Source organism: Hippichthys cyanospilos, chromosome 12, assembly GCF_059441005.1.
Source record: "Hippichthys cyanospilos isolate Australia breed blue-spotted pipefish chromosome 12, RoL_Hcya_1.0, whole genome shotgun sequence".
Classification (NCBI taxonomy): domain Eukaryota; kingdom Metazoa; phylum Chordata; class Actinopteri; order Syngnathiformes; family Syngnathidae; genus Hippichthys; species Hippichthys cyanospilos.
In genome coordinates, this window is record NC_142380.1 from 10,498,947 (window position 1) to 10,522,537 (window position 23,591).

Below are 23,591 nucleotides of genomic sequence, written 5' to 3' on the forward strand. Positions count from 1 at the left end.
TTCATTCCACAGCAAAATATTTCTTCATTGCAAGCAGTTTTATTGATTGTAACAAATCTATCATCCCTATTCCTTCAATTATTCCGAAATGGGGAGAGAAAACCAGAAAACATATTGGATGCTTGGCCCTCAAGGATTGGAGTTCGACACCTATGTTCTGGTAAAAAAATTCTTGCTCGGGCAATAAAAGTGTTGTTTTTGCAATTTAACACACTCCATCTGAAATAGAAAGCAGCGTAACCTAAGGCTAAAAAAAATATATAATTTTTTGTGTGTAAATGTGACAAGAAATTTGAAGACTCAAGAAATTTTGAATGCAAAATGCGATTGGTCACTGACAAGTTTCATCTGCGATCATGATTAATCCTTTAATCAAAATGGGAGAGAGGAAAGGAATCGGCTGGAAAATAGGCATCCTGCTGAGGGAGCCTTCATGGCAGCAACACGCCGAGACTAAATTAGCTTTAAATCAAGGAGGGTCAACGAATAAGAATGAAGTCGCATCCCACTGGGTGGCATATTGAGTGCTGAGACCAATTTTATTTGAGAGATTAATTTTTCTCCCGAGGGTAGTCATGAAATACCTTACTGTGTTCGAGTCTACTGTAAGTGCCTCTTATTAAATCGTGCCGTCAAGGAAAGAATACAGAACGGCTGTTTTTGGAATTGTAAAATAATTATTGTGAAGATCCAATTTAGAAAAATGGGGAAAAAAGACATTTAAAGCCAAGCAGGATCAGATATTAATTCAGAGGAGCGTTTTATGTTTCTTGAGACAGGCGCGTCATTAGCATTGTTTTAATTTCAGTCGAAAAAAAAATAAAAAAAAGAAGTGAGGCGGTGACTCTGTAAGTCCTTGAAAAGTTGAATGTTCTAAGAACACTGACGTACAAATTCTTTGCACTTTTGCATAAATAAAACCACAGCATGATCTAAAACAAGACAGATTTTCGCTGGTGTGTTTTTAAACTTTGTTAATTCACCAATTGCAGGGAACACAGGGACAAACAACCATTGACACACCCAATCACTAGAATGTAAAACTTTTGACGCAACCCTAGCACACCTGACAATTTGGTGACTGAGAGTAGAGTTAACTTCATATCTGTTAGAACCACATCTAAATACTGTTTTAGGGAGAGTAACATGAGTTTTCATTCAATTTTGGGGGAGACGGACAAATTCAGAGCCTGGCGGCTATTCCACCGTATGTGTGGAGGATGCAAACATGTTTCATTTACTAATATGACAACACTATGCATCAAACCCTCTGAATCAATGCCGAAACACATTATACAATGATTTTGAAAAACAGTCCCCTGACCATGGTCACACACAGATACATTCCTTTGGAGTGGAGGCAGTCTCCAAGAATCCACTTTCGAGCGGTGAACTGGCTAGCCTCACATCATCTACGCCTGGAGTCTGTATGCAGTTCCTCGAAAACATACTTAGTACACTTTGACTTCCTGCATATACTCCAGCAAATCAGTTTCTGCTTGGCCCAGGTGCTTTTTGTATATTGGTTTTAAGAGTAAGGAGCCAGTTAGGATGTGTCTTATCCCAATTTGGAGACTTATGTCCACACATGGCCACCTGGGGAAACGTACCAAGGAAATCTCTCAAAGGTTAGAAATATGCAAACTAAGTCACAGTAAACTTTGAAAGTTCTTAAAATGTTGAAACACAAGAACCACAAATCCATTCAAATGTCATATTTTCAAAATGCCGTCTCAATAAAGCAACATAAGCATAGGGCAATTGTGTTTTTCCTTTCTCATCGTTCTCAACATCCTTGGCTGATATGAGTCCATTCAAATGTGATATTTTCAAAATGCCATCTCAATAAAGCAACATAAGCGTAAATCACCTTTGTTTTTTCTTTTATCACAGTTTTCAACATCTATCGGCTGAAACCTTGAAGTTTTGCTAGCTCGTAATGCAAACTTTTATCAATGTAGCATCTCAAAATAAGGTCAATATGACTCACACATAGTGTCCTGCATTAATCACGGTTATTCCACAAAACAACATTTATTCCACAAAATATTAAATAGTGATACTAAATTGGTAGGAAAATTAAATTGTTGCAGTTTTGCAGCACTTTTTTTTAAATTCAGAGCAAATTGATTCAGCAAATTTAGTAGCAGTCAAATGTATGCTATAAAACTGCATCTATTCAACATCACAGCTGATTTAACAGTTTAGCTGGAGGCATCACCGCTTAAAGTGGCCCTCGCAAAACACGAAGTGGCACATTTGCGACTGAGGCTGTATTTAAGGGCCGACAATTACATTTATGACATGTTATTGCAATAAAAGCAGTCTTTTATGATACTTGATACTCCAGGCTTTTTGGGATGAATTATTGTTACTGTAACATTAAATAAAAGCCTCATCCAAGTCTTTTGGCCCACAAAGCATGTACTGTCAACATTAGTCAAAAACATTAGAATTAGTTTCCTCTTTCATCTTAATAAAAGTCTGATTGAAAATTTTATTTTTGATAATACTGGAAAAGAGATATGAATATACTGGTTATATACATTTATACACATAGATTATATACACATATATTTATATATTAGACTTATCTAATTAATATATTTATATATTGTATGTTTTATAGACAGTATGACAGTATTTTTAAAACAAATAGCTGTAATTAATGTTTTAATACCACCTAAAGATTTCTGAGAAAACCCAGAGCTTTCCTTCTACTTTTTTTTTAATTTTTAGTTACATTGTGTTATTGTGGCAGATGAAATACATATTAATATTGCACTATATATATATATATATATATATATATATATATATATATATATATATATATATATATATATATATATATATATATATATATATATATATATCAGAGCACTAGAACACTGTAAACTTGCAAAAGGTTTAGCATAACAATGACAACAAAGGATGAGAAGTACGAATAATGAACAAAGTCACAGCGCTGTTATAAATGGCCTGCGCACACAACACCAACAATCCACAAGATTTTTCAGCAAACAATGTCACTGTACCTTGTTTTTGGCCTTGAAGCATTTCTCATAGAAATACGTATTATAAACACTTTAAATTATGCCACATTCCGATTTGCTAACAAACTTGGGCTGTATCGTCACCTTAAAAACATCACATAAACTAGGTTATTTACATTCTTTTTGTTGACAGCGATGAAACAAAATCTGAATTTGTTGACATCTAAACACATTGTATCCTATTGCTTACCTGCAATGATGCAGTAGTAAAGTCACAATGATAGTATTTTTGGTAGAAAGAACACTTCTAGGCTAGGCATACAAAACAATCAAATCAAGAACAGCAAGTGAAACGGCAACTTTCTTGTAGCACATGACCACATTTTCTTACATTTTCTCAAAGATCCCAAAACACAAATGCTGCTTTGCACCGGGAGCGAGAAAACTTTCCTGTCAGTCAACAATGTAAATAATAATACTATCAGCATGCATATATGATGAGCCTCGCCATATCCCCAGCCCTGCATTTTATTCCAAAACCCTTTGAATATTAATGGCGCTTCAGCTAAAAACGGTAACAGAGAGCCCAGACTTCTTTCCCGAATATTTTAAACTTAAAATTAAAAGCCCCCAAACCTTGGTGTGGTTCCTGACTCTCAGGGATGTTTGCAGTGACGCTGGAGAAGCAGGGGAGTCAAGGTGGTGGATGCCGAGCTCAGGCAAGTGTGACGCACAAATATGAAGAATAAATCACCCTTGACCCGTCACTGTCGGCGCGCCATTGTCACGGCAACAAAAGAAACAAAAGTATAATTTTATGTGGAGTGGCAACCTGCATAAAGAGCCTTTGAGAACAATGCTCAGAAGCTACCTGCTACCCGACAAAAGATGCTTTATTATTGTTTGCTTCCCAAGGCACAGGTTGAGATTGTCTTTTTGTGTCTGTCTTTGCAAGAGAACACTTCTATACAATAAACTGAAGTTGAGGAAGCTCAAGCTCAAGTTACTGATAAAAGTAATCAAGGCTTGGAATTTTATGTTTTTGCATAGCAGTTTTGTGAATCGTACCCTTGATTTTGGTAACAATTTTCTAATTTTGTGGAGCATGTTTTTAAAGTTAATCCGAAAGACCTGACACAGCTGTTTTTTTTCAAAGAATACTAATATGACATTTACATCTGTTATTCTTATCGTTTTGTTTGTTGATTTTGAAGTTGGCTGACATAGCTTGTTGATGGTGTGTTATTGTTTTTGAGGCTAAAAACATTGTGGCCATTTTGAATTTCAGGAGTTTGCCCGAACGACCGCTCAGTGCCAACCGAAAATGATACAAATCAGGATGCAGCTCTTTGGTGCAAAAGTCATCACTCTCATGACATCATATCAGCAATTACAGAGGATGATTTTCTGAATCTCCACATTTGAACTGATTCATGTAATTTTATGTCACTGTTTGTGATCAGCAGTATCTATAAAAGACTTTGATCTCACTTTTCTCCAAGTAAAACAAATTATCGACTGTGTTCCGTTGGCAACGCATCAGTAAAGGAATGGAGAAGAGAAGTGGAGTGGTGGGCGGACATCTGGCTACCAGCACGCACAAAGCTCCGTGCACAGTACAAATCAATAGATGGGACAAAGAACCAAGTCAAAGTGGAAACATCTTTCCATTCGCTGGCTTCAGCAAGGTGAAACATATCACGGCTGATATAACCGAGAAGGCAGAAGTTGGCTTTGTACTAGATGTGAGGAGGTCGGGGTTATTTTCGATTAAATTATAAAATAAGTCCACCCTGGCCGGTCTTGTCTAAACATGTCTGTCCATCCATACTGTGGGTGGCGGAAAGAAGCAATGCAAAAGGAGACGATACCAATGTATCAAGAGAGAGAGTTTAGAATGTCAAATAGCGCAATACGCTAAGATGCAATTTACAGTCATTATGGAGGCGCTCAATGTAATATAATACAATGCCGTGTGATACAATAGTAAGTGATACGATATGATGCAACACAAATACAATCATATACACTAAAGCATAGTGAAAACCTCCACTTGTTTGTACTCAGGCATGCCATAGACATACTGTAAGGCAACAGGGCAAAGTTCCACTCCGGAGGAAAAGGGATATGATGCATAATATAATATGATGTGATGCAATATGTTGTGATCAAATCTGGTGTCGTACCATGTGATACAATGCAAAGATTCGAGCTATGATAATACAATTTGTGTTTGTTTCTCTGTCCAAATCTTAGCTTGCCCGAGACGTAAGTCAGCAGGACTATACCATTATCAGTGCACTATGATGCATGGCAATATGATACCAAGCACATTGTATTAAGATGTAATGCGATGTGTTGTAATAAAATAATGCATTGTGATGCTATGTGATAGAAAACGAAGCCAAAAGATAAGATACGACGCAACATACAGAGATGTGTGTTCCTTTCTCCATCTGTGCGCAAACATGTTATAGACATAAGACAGTAGTGGAATGGAAGTAACGCAAAGGAATACAATGCATAACATACATAATGCAATATATGATAGCATAACGTTGCAATATAATGTTATAGGATGCAATGTCACAAACTATATGGTATGTGTTTGTTTATCTTTAGTTTGCCAAAGACATAGTCTAAGACAGCGGGTCTCAAATTGGGATACTTGAAGGCACATGTGAGATTTTAAAAGGATTTCAGCATGTATCGGCAAATTTAATTTAATGCTTTGTAACCATGGCAGTACATTTTTCTTTTCAGATTAAGAGCAAATTAATCGGAAGATGAGAAAACATGTGTTACAGTGACTCCTTTGTATGCCTTTATTTAATTACATTTTATTTAGATGCACATTGTCATTAGCGACACAATTTTTCTGGCAAATGAGCCAGAAAAAACAAATGTTAAATGATATACACGTGTGTATATAATTTGTAGTTGCTGAGTGAAATTTGCTTGGATATTCCACTACAGTTGTAGTTCCAGAGTGTAGTAAATCAGACGCAGCAATCTGTTTTAATTTATTGCCAAAAAAGTGCTTGTTTCGGTGTACTTGTACTGCATCCCGCAGAAGGGATGCCTTACAATCTGACATGATGCAATATGACGCATGGCAATGTGATGCGATGATTAAAAATGTGACCATAACCTCTTGAGTTGGAATACGTGCCTTACACAACTACAGGAAATAAGGCACGATTCGTATTTTCAATTTAGCTTCCGGCGAGGAAGTTGACCCCCTCCAGACTAGAAATAAAAAAAAGTTTGATTTCTTGTCACGACCACAACCCAATCACATCTCCTCATTTTAATACAATCAGCTCCCCAGCTACCGATGGTAATCCTGTTCAGCATCACCATCACAGCTCTTGTCTGCCATCCCTCTGTGCCATCAAATCTTTCCACCTCGATTGCAAATCAGCCTCGGTCGGCATTGCTGAAACCTCGCCCCGTTAAAGGAATCATATATGTATCCGCTCCTGACGGCGTTCATAAATAAACACGAGAGTCTGCTTGCTCGCCTCCCAGAGCTCCGAAAGAAATCCGTTTGTCCTCATTTATTTCATGTGGCGGTGATGGTGAGCTTTAATGGTCCCTTTGCCTCTGCCTTAACAAGTTGAACAGGGAAGAGGAAGCGGTGAGGGGGCTGGAACTAAAATAACACTTCTGTAACGGTAAAATGTACAAGATGATTGTTCTAAGTAAAACTTACAGCCTGTTTTCCTGGAAGTGTAAGCTTTGTAGATGAATGTAATTACCGTAATTTCCACACTATAAAGCGCACCTAGGCCTTTTTTTTGTTTTTAAGATGATAGTGCGCCTTATAATCCAGTGCGCCTTATATATGGATCAATATTGAGATTGGGATTCGTAGATGGGGAATGAACTGATAAAGTAAGATTCACCTGTTTCTTTTGTGTGTTTACAGTTGAACAAGGTTGGTCATATTGACATTGAGTTATTATGCTATGGAGAGTTTAGAGTTATTATTTGAGTTATTATTGTTATTACTTTGAGTATTACTATATTGTGATTGCACTGGAGGAAAGGTTCATGTTATACCTTGCTGTTAACAGATAAACTCACAAAATTACTAATAAAATAAAACATAAAACAGTTGTTTATTCATTTTAGGAGTGAATGGAGTTGTCAGAAAGCAGGTTTGTAATCTACTAATAAAATTTGACTCCTTCTACTGTTGCGCCTTATAATGCGGTGCGCCTTATATATGTAAATGATTTTAAAATATGTCATTAATTGCAGGTGCGCCTTATAATGAGGAAAATATGGTAATATGAAAATGCACTTGGGATCTGGCATTCGGGAACACCTGTGCAGAAAATGAGCAGGGAACATGCAAAGTCTGTAGTACACCAGAAGGCAAGATTCAAACCCAGAACCTCAGAATATAATACCAACTTCCAGCTTCACTTGAGATAAATATAATTTAAAGATTATATTAATATTCCTCCAAAAATAGACACCATCTGCAACCGAGTAAATACATGCTTCAAGTTAACTAGCTCAAAATGGCTCCCTGAGACAAAAAGGCAGCGGCGTGATAGCGAAGGAGGTGACGCACCTTGGAAAGGGTGCTTGGTCACCGATGCCAAATCATCATCCGTGAAGAGCAGTGCCACCACCTTGTTTAACGCGTCCCTGCGGGTCACGGGCAGATGCTCGGCGTCTCGCTGTAAGGATGATGCTAATCAGATGGCAGCGAGAAGCGACTCTTGACCTCGGAGCTGTCACTCGTGTTCGCGCCGGCGCCGGTTCGCCACCCTCGGCGGAGCACTGTCACTTTTTGATGATTAGCCCTCTTAAACCCCCACCATCCAGAACAGTGGTGATAAAAAAATGCTCAAATTGTCTTTTTGTTTATAACGGGCAAGAGCCTATCCCAGCTGACTTTGGGGAATAGGTAGGGTACACACAGGCTAGGTCACCAATCAAGTGTAGGGCATAAATAAACAGTAAGCATAAACTTCAGTTCACTAGCAAAAACATACAGAAGTATTTCAACAGAGTGAGTCAGACATGTAAACCGCTCCACTACTGTGATACTGTAAATGTTGAAGTTCATTGAAGAGCGTCTCAATCACGTCTTGGAAAACATGAAAAAAGGCCCCAAAAGCTAAACTGTAGTTAAGTACATGAGAATGTCGGCCATTAATGCAAATTCCTTTCGCCGGCTCGCATTTAAGGAGCGCGACCCTCTGTCAAGCATCAAAGCGCAAAGCACAAACGACTTCAAGAGAGAGTAACGAGGGTGACGAGGCGATAGCGAGAGGGAGCGAAGAAGCGCTTTTTTCTGAGGATCGGCTCATTTGGACTCGTTTGATCAGAGAGATCTTAATTCGCAGTGCTAGAGAAGGAGCCGCGTGTATTAACGGAGAACGTGTCCCTTCTTGTGACGCGTGAACCCATCACACCGTGTTTTTCGTTTTTCCTTATTTGGCACCGGCGCTGTTTATGCACGACAGCGGCTGCTCTTGAAGAAAAATGATGGATTCAGGAACACGGGCATCCAAACAAAACAACCTTTACTGAAGTGACAGATGCCCTTTCGAGGCTGTGAAATCAAAGGCGGGGCGGCGGTGTGAAAATCAAATGACTGACAGATTTTTGGGGAAGGAAGGGTCGTTTTAGTATCTCCTGCCCCAAGCCAAGACGCTAATTGAGTTCATGTACGTCAGTAAAAAGAAAAAAAGAGAGAGGGTTGGGATTAGTATATGATTAGAGCTGAGGGGTGAATGTAAGGTGATCAGTTTTCAAAATTGAAAACTGGGACATGGCAAGTTTGCTCAAAATGAAATATGCAATCAATTCTCACCAGGAAATATTCATAATAAATGTAATTGCTATTCAATCTGATGACCAGTGGTTGCGTTGATATTTTAGTTCATTCTAAATGCCATCTCGGACGACAGTTCAACAACTTAACTCACCATGACCCAATCCTTTTCGCTTAATCCTGCTTTTGTGCCAAAATAGTAACATTTCTATCTTCTACCCTTGAAAGCTGAATTGACATGCAGCTGTTTCGTTGTTAGTTTGTCAAATAAATGATCGAATATATCCACACACCCTGTGCAATGTGCTCACGGACAAGTCATTTCTGTTTGGTCAAACAACACACTTCCATGATGACCCCAGGGAAAAGGCTTTGATTCCTGAAATTTAATTGCACATTCATAGAAGCAGGTGATGCAGTGGCTCTCTCATTGTCAAATTCGGTGCGGGACTTGCTGTCAACAACATTTTTGTTTCCCAAGTGATTTAGAAAAACAGCAGTGCAATGCTTTACGCATTTTTTTTCAAGTTAAGCATTTAGTGAAAAAAATAAGATAGAATGATCAGCATTATCTAAGCTGATTCCTTATCAGTTCTTTTAATGTTTTACATTTGGTGACAGGATAAAATGATACAAACGGGTTTGTGTGCTTTAACACTTAATAGCTTCAGTCTTTGCACCAAATGAATAGCGAGGGAACTTTGGAGGGAATCTGGTGCTGATGTGGAGAAGCTATAGAAGAGCAGTGAGGTGCGGCTTTTTTGGAACATGGGAAGAAAAGGGAGTACCCAGAGAAAACCCACACAGGCACGGAGAGAACATGCAGACTCTATAGTTGGTGGGCAAAACTGCCTGTCAACGAGGATTCTTGTTTATCGATCTTAATTTACACGATTGGCTCATATTTTGGTAAATTGACCTTTTGACCTTGTGGATTAATTTATTTTGTATTTTACATGTGTTTAAAACAAGTATTAGAATAATTTCTGATTTTTATTTCATTTTTGTCAGTTTATCAGCAATAAGTACTCAAAGTATCCATGCTTTACTCCGTGGGAGTATGTGTAATTTTTTCACATGCGCCTGTGGGAGCTTGTGGGCATTACAATAATTGCAGAAATAAACACTCTTCCTCCGATAGCAGACATGGCGACTTCCGGAGGAGTGCCACCCCCAATGTAATATAATTTAATCACAACTAGATCTACAATTATATTTAAAAAAATACTGTTGGTCGATAAACACACATTTATTTAAGTTATTGAAATTTTTATAATTTATTCATTTTTAGTGAAAAACGGTCTAAATCTTAAACATTGTCCCTTTAAGAATTCAATTTGAGGACCCCTGCTTGAGCTGCTTCCACATAGCTCATACTTTAATCTCGTCCACAAATAGATCCACGTCTCTAGTCCAAATTCCTTGTCGCCGCCTTTCATCTCCCGCGCTGAGACAGGAACAGTCAGATAACGGTGAGGTGGCGTCTTGAGGGGGAGCCGTTGTCTTTGCCTTTTTGTGTGACGGCCGCGTTAACGCCAAAGCGCGGTGGAGCGCTCAGCCGGCAGACTCGGGTCATTAGAGAGGCTGCAGAGCCGCGGGGGTAAAGCGCGCCTCAGGCACTGTTTACATTACAAGAATACTGATAGCTCAACGCCCCGCCGCACAGGCGAAACCTCGCCATCCAAGCGGCATTTTTGTTCATTTGCAGCTATGGAAATGCAGCAAGTACAAAGTGAAATGTGTACATAAACAATCATAAAAGTGAATATGAAATAGTTGAGATTGTAGTGCTGGGTATTGCAGCTTGGAAGTGTATTGCGATATAATTCGATACATCAAAGGCGTACTGCGATATATTGGGCAAAAAAACAATTATAACGCAAAAGAGAAATTCTATTAATGACATATTTGGCTAGTCTGAGCACACATAAAACACATTTTCTGGAATGGGGATTTTTGTTTAACTTGTTGGTCAGCTTTTCAAGTCCGTTATGGATGGGTGACTCCTGCCAGTAGCTCTTCCATCATTTACATATTATGGTCTCCCTAGCTGGAACCTACATCTGACATGTTTTTTGTGGCATGTGCTTTGTCTCTTTCTTCACCGCGTGAACTCATAATACACGTATGTTCGCAATGAAAACAGGCGGCAACTTTTTTCCACAATGCTGTTGTTGGGCTTTCTCTTTTTAAAGCCGGAATGTGTCCACATAGAGGATTTTGTCTTCTTATTTGCTACTCAAACCATAAGCAAAAGGTACCTGATCTCTAATGTCAATTGCATTGGCGAGGAAAAATAGAAAGAAAAAAAAAAGAAAATTCCTGGTGAAGCCCTTCCACACATCTCCAATTTACCATTTTTAAAACAAAAATTTATAGGAGCTCATTCAATCAATTATTGATGACAGTCACTTGCCGTGTGTGTAGTAGAACAGCATCGCTAAACGCCTTTGTGCTGCCTCTCTAGTGAGCGGACGTTACATCACCCTTGAATCATTCCTTGCAGAACCACACAGATTTAAGGCAAACAAAATCCGAAGAAAGTGGGAGGCCTTCTTGGTTTTTCCACCAAAGCTCCTTCGCGGTGATCAAACGAACCCCCCAATTGTGGTTTGAATGAAGACCTGAACATCAAAGAACACATTCCATCCAACACAAGCTCACACACGCCAACAAATGTTCATCTCTTCATTTGGATGATTGGTGACTGCCTCGGGATTGACAAATGTCCTCAGTTATCTCACCATGTGTGCTATTTACTAATTGTGTCTATGCAATGTCTAGGCCAAAATAATATTGTGATCATGATTATTCATCATGTTTGGTCTATTTATTGCGCTTTTTTTAAACAAGCAGTATATATAAATGCAGCTTCAAGATTTGATACTTAAAAATAATAATAAGCTAAAATAAATTAAGTAAGTAATAAATATGCCCAAAAACCTTGCACACAGGACAACAAAGCTAACTTACTTGCTGAGATCAACCCATGAAAAAGGCAACACAGCTAACTTACTTGCTGAGTGCAACCCATGAAATAAATGAAGCCTACTTAGAACCAAGCACATACTACAACCAACCTGTAACAACACCAACAACAGCATTAAAGTTTTTTTTTTTTTTACAAGAAAAACAAACATTACAAAAGTACCAGAATCACTCGAAGTGAGCATGAATTTAGCAGTCAAGAATGTCTTTTTTTTTGTTCATTTCAAACCCAATTTATTCCAATTTTTGCCAATCACTCTCACAAAGGTACTGATGAGAGGCTGCTAAAAGAACCAGAGTCACTCAGAGTATGGAAAGATCGGATTTTGCAAAACGGGTCTCAATTGAGAGCTAGTACGGTACATTAGGGGCTGAGACAAACAGAGGATTTTAGCATGCAAACATTTGAGAAACATTGTCATCTAAACTCTAAAGGCTCTTAAAGTGGGATTGAAACCTGATATTTCCGTAGCGCGGCAGAAAAAACAATTTCAGCGTTACCATCGCGTCCTAATTTTGAAGTGAAAGAAGACCCGCAGAATATCGCCCCGGTAATTCTGCTGCACGCGTAAATTTGCTGCACGCTTTCTGCAGCACTCGCTACGTGCAGCTTTCTTCGCAGTTGGACGATACACGTAAATGAACTCTACAGCATACAAAGACACTAGTACATTCAAACGATCGAAATTCCCCTAAATCCCCCCCGATTGCTCACCTGTGAATGTGCGCTCGCCAGAAGTTATTTACGTATTCGGGCAGCAGAAATCCTCCATGTTTTCTGCCCGAAGCATAATGAAAGTCGCCGGTCATCATCTTAAATAATCGTGGCAGCCAATATCGTGAATATATATATATATATATATATATATATATATATATATATATATATATATATATATATATATATATATATATATATATATATATATATATATATATATATATATATATATATATATATATATATTTTTTTTTTTTTTTTTTTAATTTATTTATTTTTTTAATCTGTGCTTTTGGCCACCCCACACATATGTTTGTTATATTTAGGAATGTTTGATGGATCAAAAGGGTTGAAAATGGCTTGCTTTTTTTTTTTTGCTAATGATTAAACAAACATGTTTTTTGTAGGATCTCCTGAAAAGTGAATATTTTGAAGGTACAAGGTTTTTGCCTGTTGCCATTCATACTTTTAACAAAATGTAATTTCTACAGTTACACTATGCTTTTTGCATCAGCAACAAAAAAATGCTCTGCATTACAGTAAAACATGCCAGAAACATGAGAAGGCCAACTTCAAAATAAACCTTAGTTTACCAGTATATGAACACAAATACGTTGGTACGCTTTTATTGTTTCAGGCAGAGTACAGCGTAACAGCCTCTCTCGTCTTTCTACTCCGACTGTTGCTCCCGACTCCCGATAAAAACAACACAATGTTGTCCTGAAATCATGTTCTGTCAACAGTTCAGGGCACTATTTTGTCCCAGCCTTAGTTAAAATGCTTGATAATTGACATTTGCAAATCCTCCATCCATTTATCCTCACTAGGGTCACGGGCATGCTGGAGCCTATCCCAGCTGTCGTTGAGTCCTAGGCAGGGCACACCCTGAAATGGTTGCCAAGCAATCACAGGACACATAGCTAAATTTGGAGTGCCCAATATACCTATCATGTATGTTTTTTAAGAATGTAGGAGAAAAATAGAGTACCAGGAGAAAACTGACACAGGCATGGGGAAAACATGTAAACTCCACAGGTTTTGCTATTTTTGCAGACATGCAGCAGAAATGGTTAGAAATGGGTGGTTTGTGCCATTGCAGGATTAAGGTTTGGGTTTGCTTCCCATCCAATCAAAGTAACCCTTCTAGAGTTTGATTCTTCACATGACGGAAGCAGTGTGTCATGAGCTGGGGTCCTTACAGGATGTATGAGTGTACAAAGTATGTTCATGAGAAACTGAAAGTGGACCTCCACGGAGGAATGGTGTGAAGTTGAACAGGGCAATGACAGATGGCATGTACAAATACTACCTGGACCTGTTTTCAGCAAGCACAATATTTAGTCTACTTTCAGCCATTTAATTGTCAGGTGCACTTGAGGCGCATCAAAGGAAACACCTTCAGTACACCACTATGGCCAGATTCCTAAATATGCTGAATTAAGACTTGCTCTGGCATTAAAATCAATGTGTGTCCATTTTCATGCTTCAACACCCTGTGTTGTCTATGACTAGAGAGCCATATGTGTCAAAACTACATCAGAGGTGAGAAGGATATGTCACTATATTGATTTGTTTGTTTCACCCATCATTCTGTAGACAAAAGGAATCAGACAAAGCTCCTATTTGATTGCTGAATTCATGAAATAATCCATTTATTTACCTGACTTGTGAACAAAAGAGTTCCAGTATCAATCTGGCGCCTGTTAGTCGGACATGCCCGCCCTCAAGCCGACTGACAGAGCCTTCCCCGCTAACGCAACATGACGACAGCCCAGGCAACTTTCACACCAGCCCATCAAGTCATCAATAATAAGACAAGGTGAGGCAGAAAAGAGAGGCGAAAGGAGGGGGTTCATGGGCTGGGGAGATTGAAGGCCGGGGGGGTCCAGATACGGATCTGTGACTTGACATGTGCTCTGCATAAGAGTCCCGTCAGTAGGGGTTAAGGGGCCGGAGGTTTTTGAGGGTGCGGCCCTTTCCTGTTGAGTTCTCCCGGTGACACCAAAGGCATCTGGCGTGCTAGGGAGATGACTCAGCGTCAGACTTCAGTCACCCAGCTCAGTCAGTCCTCTTCTTCTACGTAAATTGAAGGAAACCAGCCCACCTGGGGACAGGAAACCAAACACAGAATATGAACAGTTTATGGTTAAAACTGGAAAATAGGAAGCTGGGTCGTGGATATAATCATGAAGGGAGAAGTCAAGTAAAAACTAAATATTTAGAATAATGTATTTTGTGCAATCCTACTAATTTAATTGTGGCATTCTGATACTAGTTTTATGGAATATAAATTCAGCAGCAACATACACCTGTTTGGAGGCGGGGTACACCCTGAACTGGTTGCCGACCAATTGCAAGGCATACAAAGAACAAACAACCATTCATTCTCACAAACATACCTATTCTTGTTCCTGTTCCTGTTCTTAATACATACTTACCATGCATGTTTTTGTAATGTGTGAAGAAACCAAAGCACCCAGAGAAACCCCAAGCAGGCACTGGGGTAACATGCAAACTCCACACACACGTGACCTCTAAATTGTGAGACGGACATGCCACCATCCCGCCCGTTATTATGATTATTATTATTTTAATTAATTATTATATCTGTATTAAAATTTTTAACAGATTAACATTATGTTTTTGATCGCTCGGTCGCCTACAAATTTGTATAACTATCAGTAAGAAACAAGACAACATCCTACTCCATTTAAAGGCTTCATAGCTTACATAATTTGTGGAAAAGATCCATTTAATCATTTATATAATAATAAAAAAAAAAAAAACTTTTGAGCCGCTCACCATTTAAAAAAAAAGGTAATCGATTACCGATCCAATCAGAAGATGAATAAACATTACATCTATTCCTTCCAGTGGACACTTTGCAAGGAACGACTTCACACATAATCATTTGGTGCCGCACCTTTCCAGCCACCTCCCCCTTCCACCAGCCATTGGACTTCTTGGCATAGATGTTGACCACGTCCCCCCGCAGCAGAGACAACGCCCACGCGTCTCTGGAGCTGAAGTCATCGCGAGCCACGGCTACAGCCACCACTCGGGGAGAAAACACTGGCAGAACACAAGAGTGGCAAATTTCAATGGAGGATGGGTTAGAGCAGTGATTTTCAAACTTTTTTGGCCACCGCCCCCTTCACCGCCGGGCCAAAATGCCAACGCCCCCTCTTTACCCCTTTCCAACGAACGCTAGAACGACTATATTGCTAAATGTCTCAAGAATTGGTTGATTCATCAATCACAAACAGTTTGAAGACTAAAAAAAACAATTTTAATAAACAAAAAAGGTTATCATTTATTCTTCAATTACAACACCTTGAACTGAACTTGAAATAAATTGTAAAACTGAACGAGTAACCATTAACAACTGTCCTGCCTAATGAGATGGGTGGGTTTGGTGCATTGCAATCAGACTGTCAACATCAGGATGAAGGTTTGTCAGGAGCAGTCTCAGATCACCGCGCTCTGTGATGTTAAGTTTGTTTCTTTGTTTGGTGAGGAGCCTTGTCACAGCGCTGAACCCCCTTTCAACCAGGTAGGAAGTCGGAAAAGCAATGAAAAACAACTTGATGGCTTTCCATAGGGTTGGATAGCGTTTTGGGATCGCTGTTTGCATCCAAAAGGCTTGGTAAGAGGTTTTGAACTTTGGTTTCAGATCCTCATCATTTTGCAAACTTACAAGTTCCTCTTCTAGATGGGTTGGCACTTCTGTGCTGGGTTCAGTGAACGGATCGATCACCCAATCAGGGATTTCAAGAGAAAATATGTCGTTAAATCTGACTGACATATCTCTGTAGAGTTCTGCTAAATGAGCGCAGTACACGGCAATGTCATCGTCCTTCACTCCCGTTTCCTTCTCCAAGTTAGACAAACAAGGAAACTGACGGAATTCGCGTCGTCCAAGGTTTCTGCTGTAGAGCTGTAATTTTGAGAGGAATGCTGAGAGGACGGACTTGGCTTTGATTAACGAAGTCTCATCACCTTGCAGCTGCAAATTCACTTCATTGAATTTGTAAAACATTTCAGTGAGGTAAGCAATATCTGTCTTACTCGATTTCAGTTTGTCGTAAAGCTCAGGATTGGGTTCTTGAAAAAAATCCAGAACACTGTTAAACAGTGTGTAAAACCTTTTTAAACAGTTACCTTTTGACAACCACCTAACTTCTGTATGGAGAAGCAGGCATTGAAAATCTTCGTCATTTTCAATACACAGCTGATGGAACAGTCGAGAATTGAGAGCATTTGCTTTGATTTTGTTGACTGCAGTAATCACAATAGATAAGGATTTATTTAGCTTCTCACTCAAATTCTTTGCCACTAAGTGTTGTCGATGGATCACACAGTGAACTGTGAGGACTTCCGGAACAGCTTTCTTCAAATAACTTAGAAATCCACGGTGGCGACCAACCATGGACGGGGCGCCATCTGTAGCACATGAGATGATGTTTATAAGTGGAATGCTTTTTCCCTGGAAATAGTCCTCCACAGCTCGGTACAGTGATTCTCCTTTGGTATCTGTTTCCAGGAGACGTGCAAACAATAATTCGTGACACAAAGATCCATCCTTGATGAAGCGTACATATGCAAGAAGTAGTGATTGATTTCCCGGAAGAGTGGATTCGTCCAATTGCAAACTAAACTCAGTTGTCATCAACATCTTACAGAGAGTCTCTTCGACGTTTTCAGCCATTTTGTCCACTCTTCGTTGAACTGAGTTGTCACTGAGAGGAATCGATTTTATGATTTGTTCAGGAGATTTGTGCAAAACTGTTTTAATAACCTCTTTAACTGCAGGCAGAATCAAGTCTTCTCCGATAGTGTGGGACTTGCCGGCTTTCGCTATCAGCAAAGAAATGTTGTAAGAAGCCTTCAGACCGTCATCTGAATTTTTCGATGAGGAAATAAACATATTCATTGTTTTTCGCTTCAGAAATTGATCTCGAAGAGTTTGAAAGAACGCCAATGTTTTACCGGATTTATTGGGATGAATCTTCTGTAAATGTTCGAGGAGCCTAGACGGCTTCATTGCTTCATTTGAAAAGTTTTTCTCACAAACCAAGCACATGGGTTGTTGCGGATTGGTCGGTGATTGTATAAATCCATACTTCAAGTACTCTACAGAGTATTGCCTGCACTTCTTTTTCGATGTTCCTGAAGCTGCCATGGTTATCCCTGAAAAAAATGCAAACTGTTTTTAGAGCCAAAAAATTTCGTTTTTAGATAGCATTGAGCTTACCGTCTAAAATGATTTCTGTCGTGATGATGAGAAAATCGCGCACGTATAGTTGCTTTCTGGCAGCTATAAAAACTGACTTGCATCTGGAGAGAAGCTTAAATAAATAGAAGACAGGCGCCTCAGATATTATTCGCTAATTTCGTTTCTTTAAATAGACCAATGCGCAGTTCACCTCGAATCATAAAAATTGATAGCTGATGCATTAAGCCGGTCGCTGTGCGCATACGTCTGTGGTTAAGCGTTGCCGGCGCGCTATTGTGTGCTCCTCTGCGGCTGACTGGATGGTGGTGGTTTCCCCAGTCGCCTGCATCGACGATAAACTCGCGACAGTTAGTGATATACGGTATATGCGCGCTGCTCGTGAGCGCTCGAGCAGACAACGTTTCTTGTTTCAATAAAGCTTGTTTTTTGTCGACTTTTTATTACAGACAATCAATTTTTCCGGTCTTTCTACAAACACCAACGTCACATTTCAATGTAATTGCTCAATCGCCCCCCTTCACTATTTCAACGCCCCCCATTCGCCTGTTTATTCGTCAGCGCCCCCCTGAAAGTTCACACCACCCCCCGAGGGGCGGTACCGCCCACTTTGAAAACCACTGGGTTAGAGGAAACACGCATCAATTTCATGAGTGAAAATGTGATTGGAAAAACATGCAAGGTGTCATCCCAGCACTTGGGGGCAGGCCCAATTTGTACCCAAAGTGGATGCACACACTTTTGTGGAGTGACCGCATTTTGACATCTATGCTTGAGCTTTAATTGTTGTTTAAAATGAAATGTATTTTATTTCTGGAGTAACTTATTTGGGATTATATTACTTTTTCCATTGATCCCATCCTTTTCGAACACCAATATACTACCATCAATAGTTTCTCTCTCTGTCATTTTCAGCCAAATCCTGATGTGAACAGCACCACCGGCTGGCTACTGAGCTTCAAAGATTTTTTTTTTTTTTGCATTATTTATTAGTGGAATGAAAAAACAATAACAACAGCAACAATAAAAATCTCATGCAGCAAGACCGGAGAGCAGAGGAAGGCCGTGTCGCTGTACCTGACCAGAAAGGAGAGGAGGAGGGAGGAACAAAGCAGCAACCACCAGGAGAAACTACACACACAAACACAGCCAAAAAAGAGAGAGAGAAAGCAGCAGAGACAGAGGGTTAAAGAATAGCGCAAGAGAGAGAAAGTTGGCAAAGTCAAAGATGAAGCAAAAGAAGCAAAGCTGAGTGGGCGAGAAGAGTGAGAGGAGTTCCTTACAACATCCATTTTGACTCATACTCAACAAGATGAAAAGTGAACTTCAATTACAAATATTTTGGAGATTAAATGGGAGGTTTTTTTTCAAAAATGTCCTTAATCATATAAAGATTTGTATCATTTTCATTCATTGTTATTGCTACAGGTAATATGTCATTATTTATAGATTCAGAATTTTTTTTCCAGTCATTATTCCATTTCCATTTATGGGGGGGCTCCCCAACCTATTCATCACAAAGGACCGGTCAACGCTAGAGATTTTTATCAACAATTGACAAGGGGGGGGAGATACCAATGCATGACAATTTTATCGTCGATGGGGGGCAAATGCCAAATATAGAGTGCACATAATATATGAGCTCACAATCAGTGGCGCTCGTCACCTGTCTCTTTACTGGGCCTTCCCCCTTTCCAAAGACATCTATTTATTACTCATACTCCTTACTCATTACTCAACTTTTTGTGAGTGAAATGTTGGCGCTCAAGTAACTGTTTTTTTTTTTTTTAAATAGCTTTCACACTCTGATCATTAAAAAAAAAAATGTTCTATTCTGTCCTCAGTGTGTGAAAAAAATAAATAGTTCTATTCTGTCCTCAGTGTGTGTCAGAACAAAAATGGAATTATAGCGAACAGACTTCAAGAGAAATGAAGAGGCTGGAATAAATTTGAGCTGTTTACTGTTTTCTTCAGTCTCTGAAGGTTATTTTTTGTAAAACTGAAACAATACGGAAATATGTAGTACAAATTCACCTTTATTCACAATACAAACAAACTAAAGGTTTATGCAACATGAAATGTACGAACAAACACGCATAAAAGAAAATCAAAACACAACTCACAAGCGACACTATTACCAAGTAGAAGTTATGAGAAGACTGGGAGCTGCCGAGTGGCAGTAAACACAGAAACTAGTGTGTTCTTCAATTGATGTCCTCACTGCCCCATGACCCAGAGGTGTCATGTGATTAAATAAGCCTATCGTAATACATCTTGAAATTAACTGAAATTAGATAGATGACTCAAAAACGACTGAGGGGTGGGAACCTCTTTATTAAAGTGACACCCAAATTGGCAAATTATTTTATTACATATTACATTTCTTTAGGGGAGGCGTCTATTTACACTCATTCACTGTCACCCAAGGACCTTTGACATATCATGTCAATGATTGTGAAGAAGTTAAAACCAGGTGTTATATTTGTACAAATTTGAACCAGATCCAGTATTAATAGGCTGTAAGACTGGTTCAAAATCCACATTAGACTGAACGTGGGCTAGTTATTGTAGTGGATTGGATAGGCGTTGTTGTAAAGCAGTGATGTAAAGTGTCATTAACGTTGCCTCTATGGTATTATCAATATATGACATATATATTTTGGAAAAAAAACGTGACACACTGAAGCTGCAAAAAGAGAAGTGCTAATTGGCGAGGGAACACTGTATTTGTGTTTGTATTAAATAAAGATATTGACTTGTATTTTTCTATGTCAACGGCCGAGCAAGTGCCGAGCAACAATTGGCCAGGCAAATCTCTCAAGGTGAAGTCTTTATCTGTGCACAAATGTGTATTGTCAGATAAAAGCTTCTGTGGCAGAGCAGCAGAAGCATCTGTTTTTTTTTTCAGCATATAAGCATTCCTTCTTTTGAATGTGTTTATTTATTTTTATTTCTGTTTTGTTTGGCATGGCATCTGTCTCTCCACGGAAGCTGGAGCCCACACTCCCTTGCTCTAAGTCTATGGGGGCGGATGACTTAAGGCAATAATAATCTATCCCAGAATGCACCGAGGCATCAGTGGCTGTCAAAGCGTCTTCCCGTGCAATGGCGCCGCCGCTTTGAAGGCAGATGAGGAGGGACGAGGATGTGCAGACACTCACACACTCAACACACTTTCACACACAAAAGGCTAACGTTAGCTTTGTTCTACCTGTGGTGCTTGTTTACGTATTTTCACTGCAGCTACCTCCCGCGCTTTTTATTTGCAAACTTTTTCCCCGGGCTGTGTTCCCGCCACGAGACCCGGGGTTTCCCTCAGGTTTGTGTCACTCACTCTCTTTTTTCCTCTCTTCTTCTTCTACTCGGCTGGCTGTGCAAGTGACATGTCATGTCCTGTCAGGAAAATTGTGCATGCGTCTCGGAGGCGAGCGGCGTGCTAGCCGGAATGACGCTCCCGAGGAGGGGGGCTCCCGGTGCTCGCCTGGGGCATCGACCTCTAACTGGCAGCACTCTGGTGATTCTTGGCTGCCAGAATTCCTCTCCATTCAACTTACATTTATCTTTACTTGATTTTTTGTAACACCCATCAGAAGTGGTCTCTTGACTTACTGCACCGTACTGTATTAAGTGTTCCGGCTACATACCAAATATACAAAACTAAAGTAGATACTGTATGTACGTCAGGAGAGTCGAATCCTTTGCATATGAGGGCCACATACAGAAAAACAGAAGGATGCAAAGGCCGCTTTGAAATTCTTTGACTTTAATTCACATGCACTGAAATCAAGGAAGCAAAGCCAGGCAAGTGGGACATTCTGCCTTCTCATTCTGCCCACCTCCATCATTCTTTTTTATTTTTTAACGTGCAATGTCAAAATCTCTCAATTTTACATGCAGTATGCAAGAGCCGCTGAAAAATGGATGGCAGGCCGCAAATGGCCCCCGTACTGCAGTTTGAACACATGCTGTACGCTATCTTAAAACCTACCTACTCTACCTAAAATATTACTGACAAAACATGTTTAGCCATTTTGATCGGTGAAAAGTTTAGATTTTGTTTATATGTAATACCTGTAAAAGCACATTTCACAGACTCAGATAATAACCCATCAGCAATCAGCTTGACTAAACCCAGAAAAAAGGTGAGCTGTGATTGGTCACTACCAAAGCCTTGAACACACGACGTAATTTGCAGTTAACGTGAAACGTGTTTGCATATTATTGATACAAGTAAAATAACGTAGTTATATAGCAACCATATATACATATTATCATTATCATTATAGACAAAATATTCACTTTTTACTGCTGAAAATGTCGAAATAACTGTAGTGCCCCTTTAAGTACCTATGTAGAGGAGGCAACAACTTGAGGTTCATTAATGTCTGTCATACTCCATTTTCCCCATCTGTCTCTTTCATGTCCACGTCCTCTCTTGTCTGTCTAACCGTCTCATTATCGTGACTTTCTTCGCTACCTGCCGTCTCCTCACTCCTTCTTTCAAGAATGCGTTTGTTATCAAAGACACTGCGTTGACATCCCACTGATGGCTTTTTGCAAGCAAAAAGTATTTCTCCACAAAAGCCCAAAAGACAGGGCCCTCAAATAAATTGTGATTTTCTCTCGGCATCCACACGAGCTCTAAGCTGGGAGCATCTCCAGCTGTCAGACGCAAGAGTCTCTCCGGCAAAGTCTTTTGCGAGGGCGCACTCACCACTGCCAGTCTTGCTAATGGCCCAAGGCAAGCTTTCGTAGGAGCATTCCCGGTAAGGGACGCGCAGATTGGTGTCGAGGCTGCTGAAGCCTTCTTGTAAGGAGTGCTGCTTGTAGTACTCCACCAGGTCCTGCAGAAGACCAGAACACGGATTACCGTCTGACATATCAATCTGATCAGCATCTAACTCCTGTTGTTATTGCAACATGCATACAAAAAATTCCCCTAACACCTAATAATCCATTGTACCAACAAATGCAACTAGCCATGCATCAGCACTGAATTTACCTATTTGTCTTCATAATAAACCTTCCAACTTATTCTACTTAGTACTACTTACCCAGAAATTCCTTCTATAGCACCCTACTGTACCTATCTACATTCTGTACTTGCCTACAAAAGAACCTACAACCTACAAACTTCTGATTGAAATGATCAGGATTGTTATCAGGCTTCTGCAGAGCTTGCTGATGAGCTGATAATTTGAACCAGGTGTGATATAGGAGAGACATCAGATACGCGGTTCTCTAGAGATGGGGTTGCCTACCCCCGTGTTACACCTACTATAAATATCAACATATCTGTTAAACTGCTGTAACGTCTGACCTATTTTAACTACCATCCTACTTATTTAATTTACTTAATTTTGGATGAAAACTAAGCAAAATTAAAAACCAGGAAATGACAAATTTGCTGAAAATTTACAACAACCAGTGCTTGTGTTAATAATTTAACTAATGCTAAATGCTATCTTGGATCACAATTGGAACTCGCCAAACAAGTCAGGACACTTGGCTTGCTGACTGGACTGGAAAAAAAAATGCATATTGGGACGTGACCTACATAAAAATGGGACATAAAAATGCGACTGGAAAAAAATTGTTGGAACCTGCCCACTTTACCTACCGATCAAATGTATGCACCTATTGTCACGCTCTTCCATTTGTACCAACGGTAAATATTGTACTTACCACCTAGCCACCAACTACTTATTTTTGCTTACAACTTGTTCACTATACTGTTTATTTTATTGATTTATTCATCCACTTAGCATATTTTAATGATGGTGTTATTTTGCAGTGATTGACACCAAAACAGTCTGAACAGAACATCAAACGGACAAGATTCCACTCATGTTTCAT

General features: G+C 39.6%; 2 protein-coding genes and 1 long non-coding RNA gene across 6 annotated transcripts in view; 1 reads left to right on the forward strand and 2 right to left on the reverse strand.

Annotated features, from left to right (window-relative positions):
* Positions 1-19,429, forward strand: part of LOC148414804 (netrin-G1-like) — an 82,560-nt gene extending 63,131 nt beyond the window's left edge. Inside the window, exon 7 of the mRNA XM_088429241.1 lies at positions 18,651-19,429. Within this exon, the coding sequence (XP_088285367.1) occupies positions 18,651-18,661 (11 nt within the window). The 3' untranslated portion in view covers positions 18,662-19,429. The remainder of the gene's footprint in view (positions 1-18,650) is intronic.
* Positions 14,125-23,591, reverse strand: part of LOC148414805 (guanine nucleotide exchange factor VAV3-like) — a 43,875-nt gene continuing 34,408 nt past the window's right edge. For 3 of the 4 annotated variants that reach the window (XM_088429234.1, XM_088429235.1, XM_088429233.1), the window contains exons 25-28: positions 22,450-22,579; positions 18,813-18,866; positions 15,426-15,574; positions 14,125-14,606 (exon numbers count right to left, since the gene is read on the reverse strand). In XM_088429234.1, coding sequence (XP_088285360.1) covers positions 14,565-14,606; positions 15,426-15,574; positions 18,813-18,866; positions 22,450-22,579 — 375 coding nt within the window. In that variant the 3' untranslated portion in view covers positions 14,125-14,564. The remainder of the gene's footprint in view (positions 14,607-15,425; positions 15,575-18,812; positions 18,867-22,449; positions 22,580-23,591) is intronic. The other variant, XM_088429236.1, reaches the window with a different exon arrangement.
* Positions 15,769-18,794, reverse strand: LOC148414806 (uncharacterized). Its single transcript, XR_015867430.1, has 2 exons — positions 17,757-18,794; positions 15,769-17,692 (listed from the first exon to the last, which is right to left on the reverse strand). It is a non-coding gene; the product is annotated as an uncharacterized LOC148414806 (long non-coding RNA).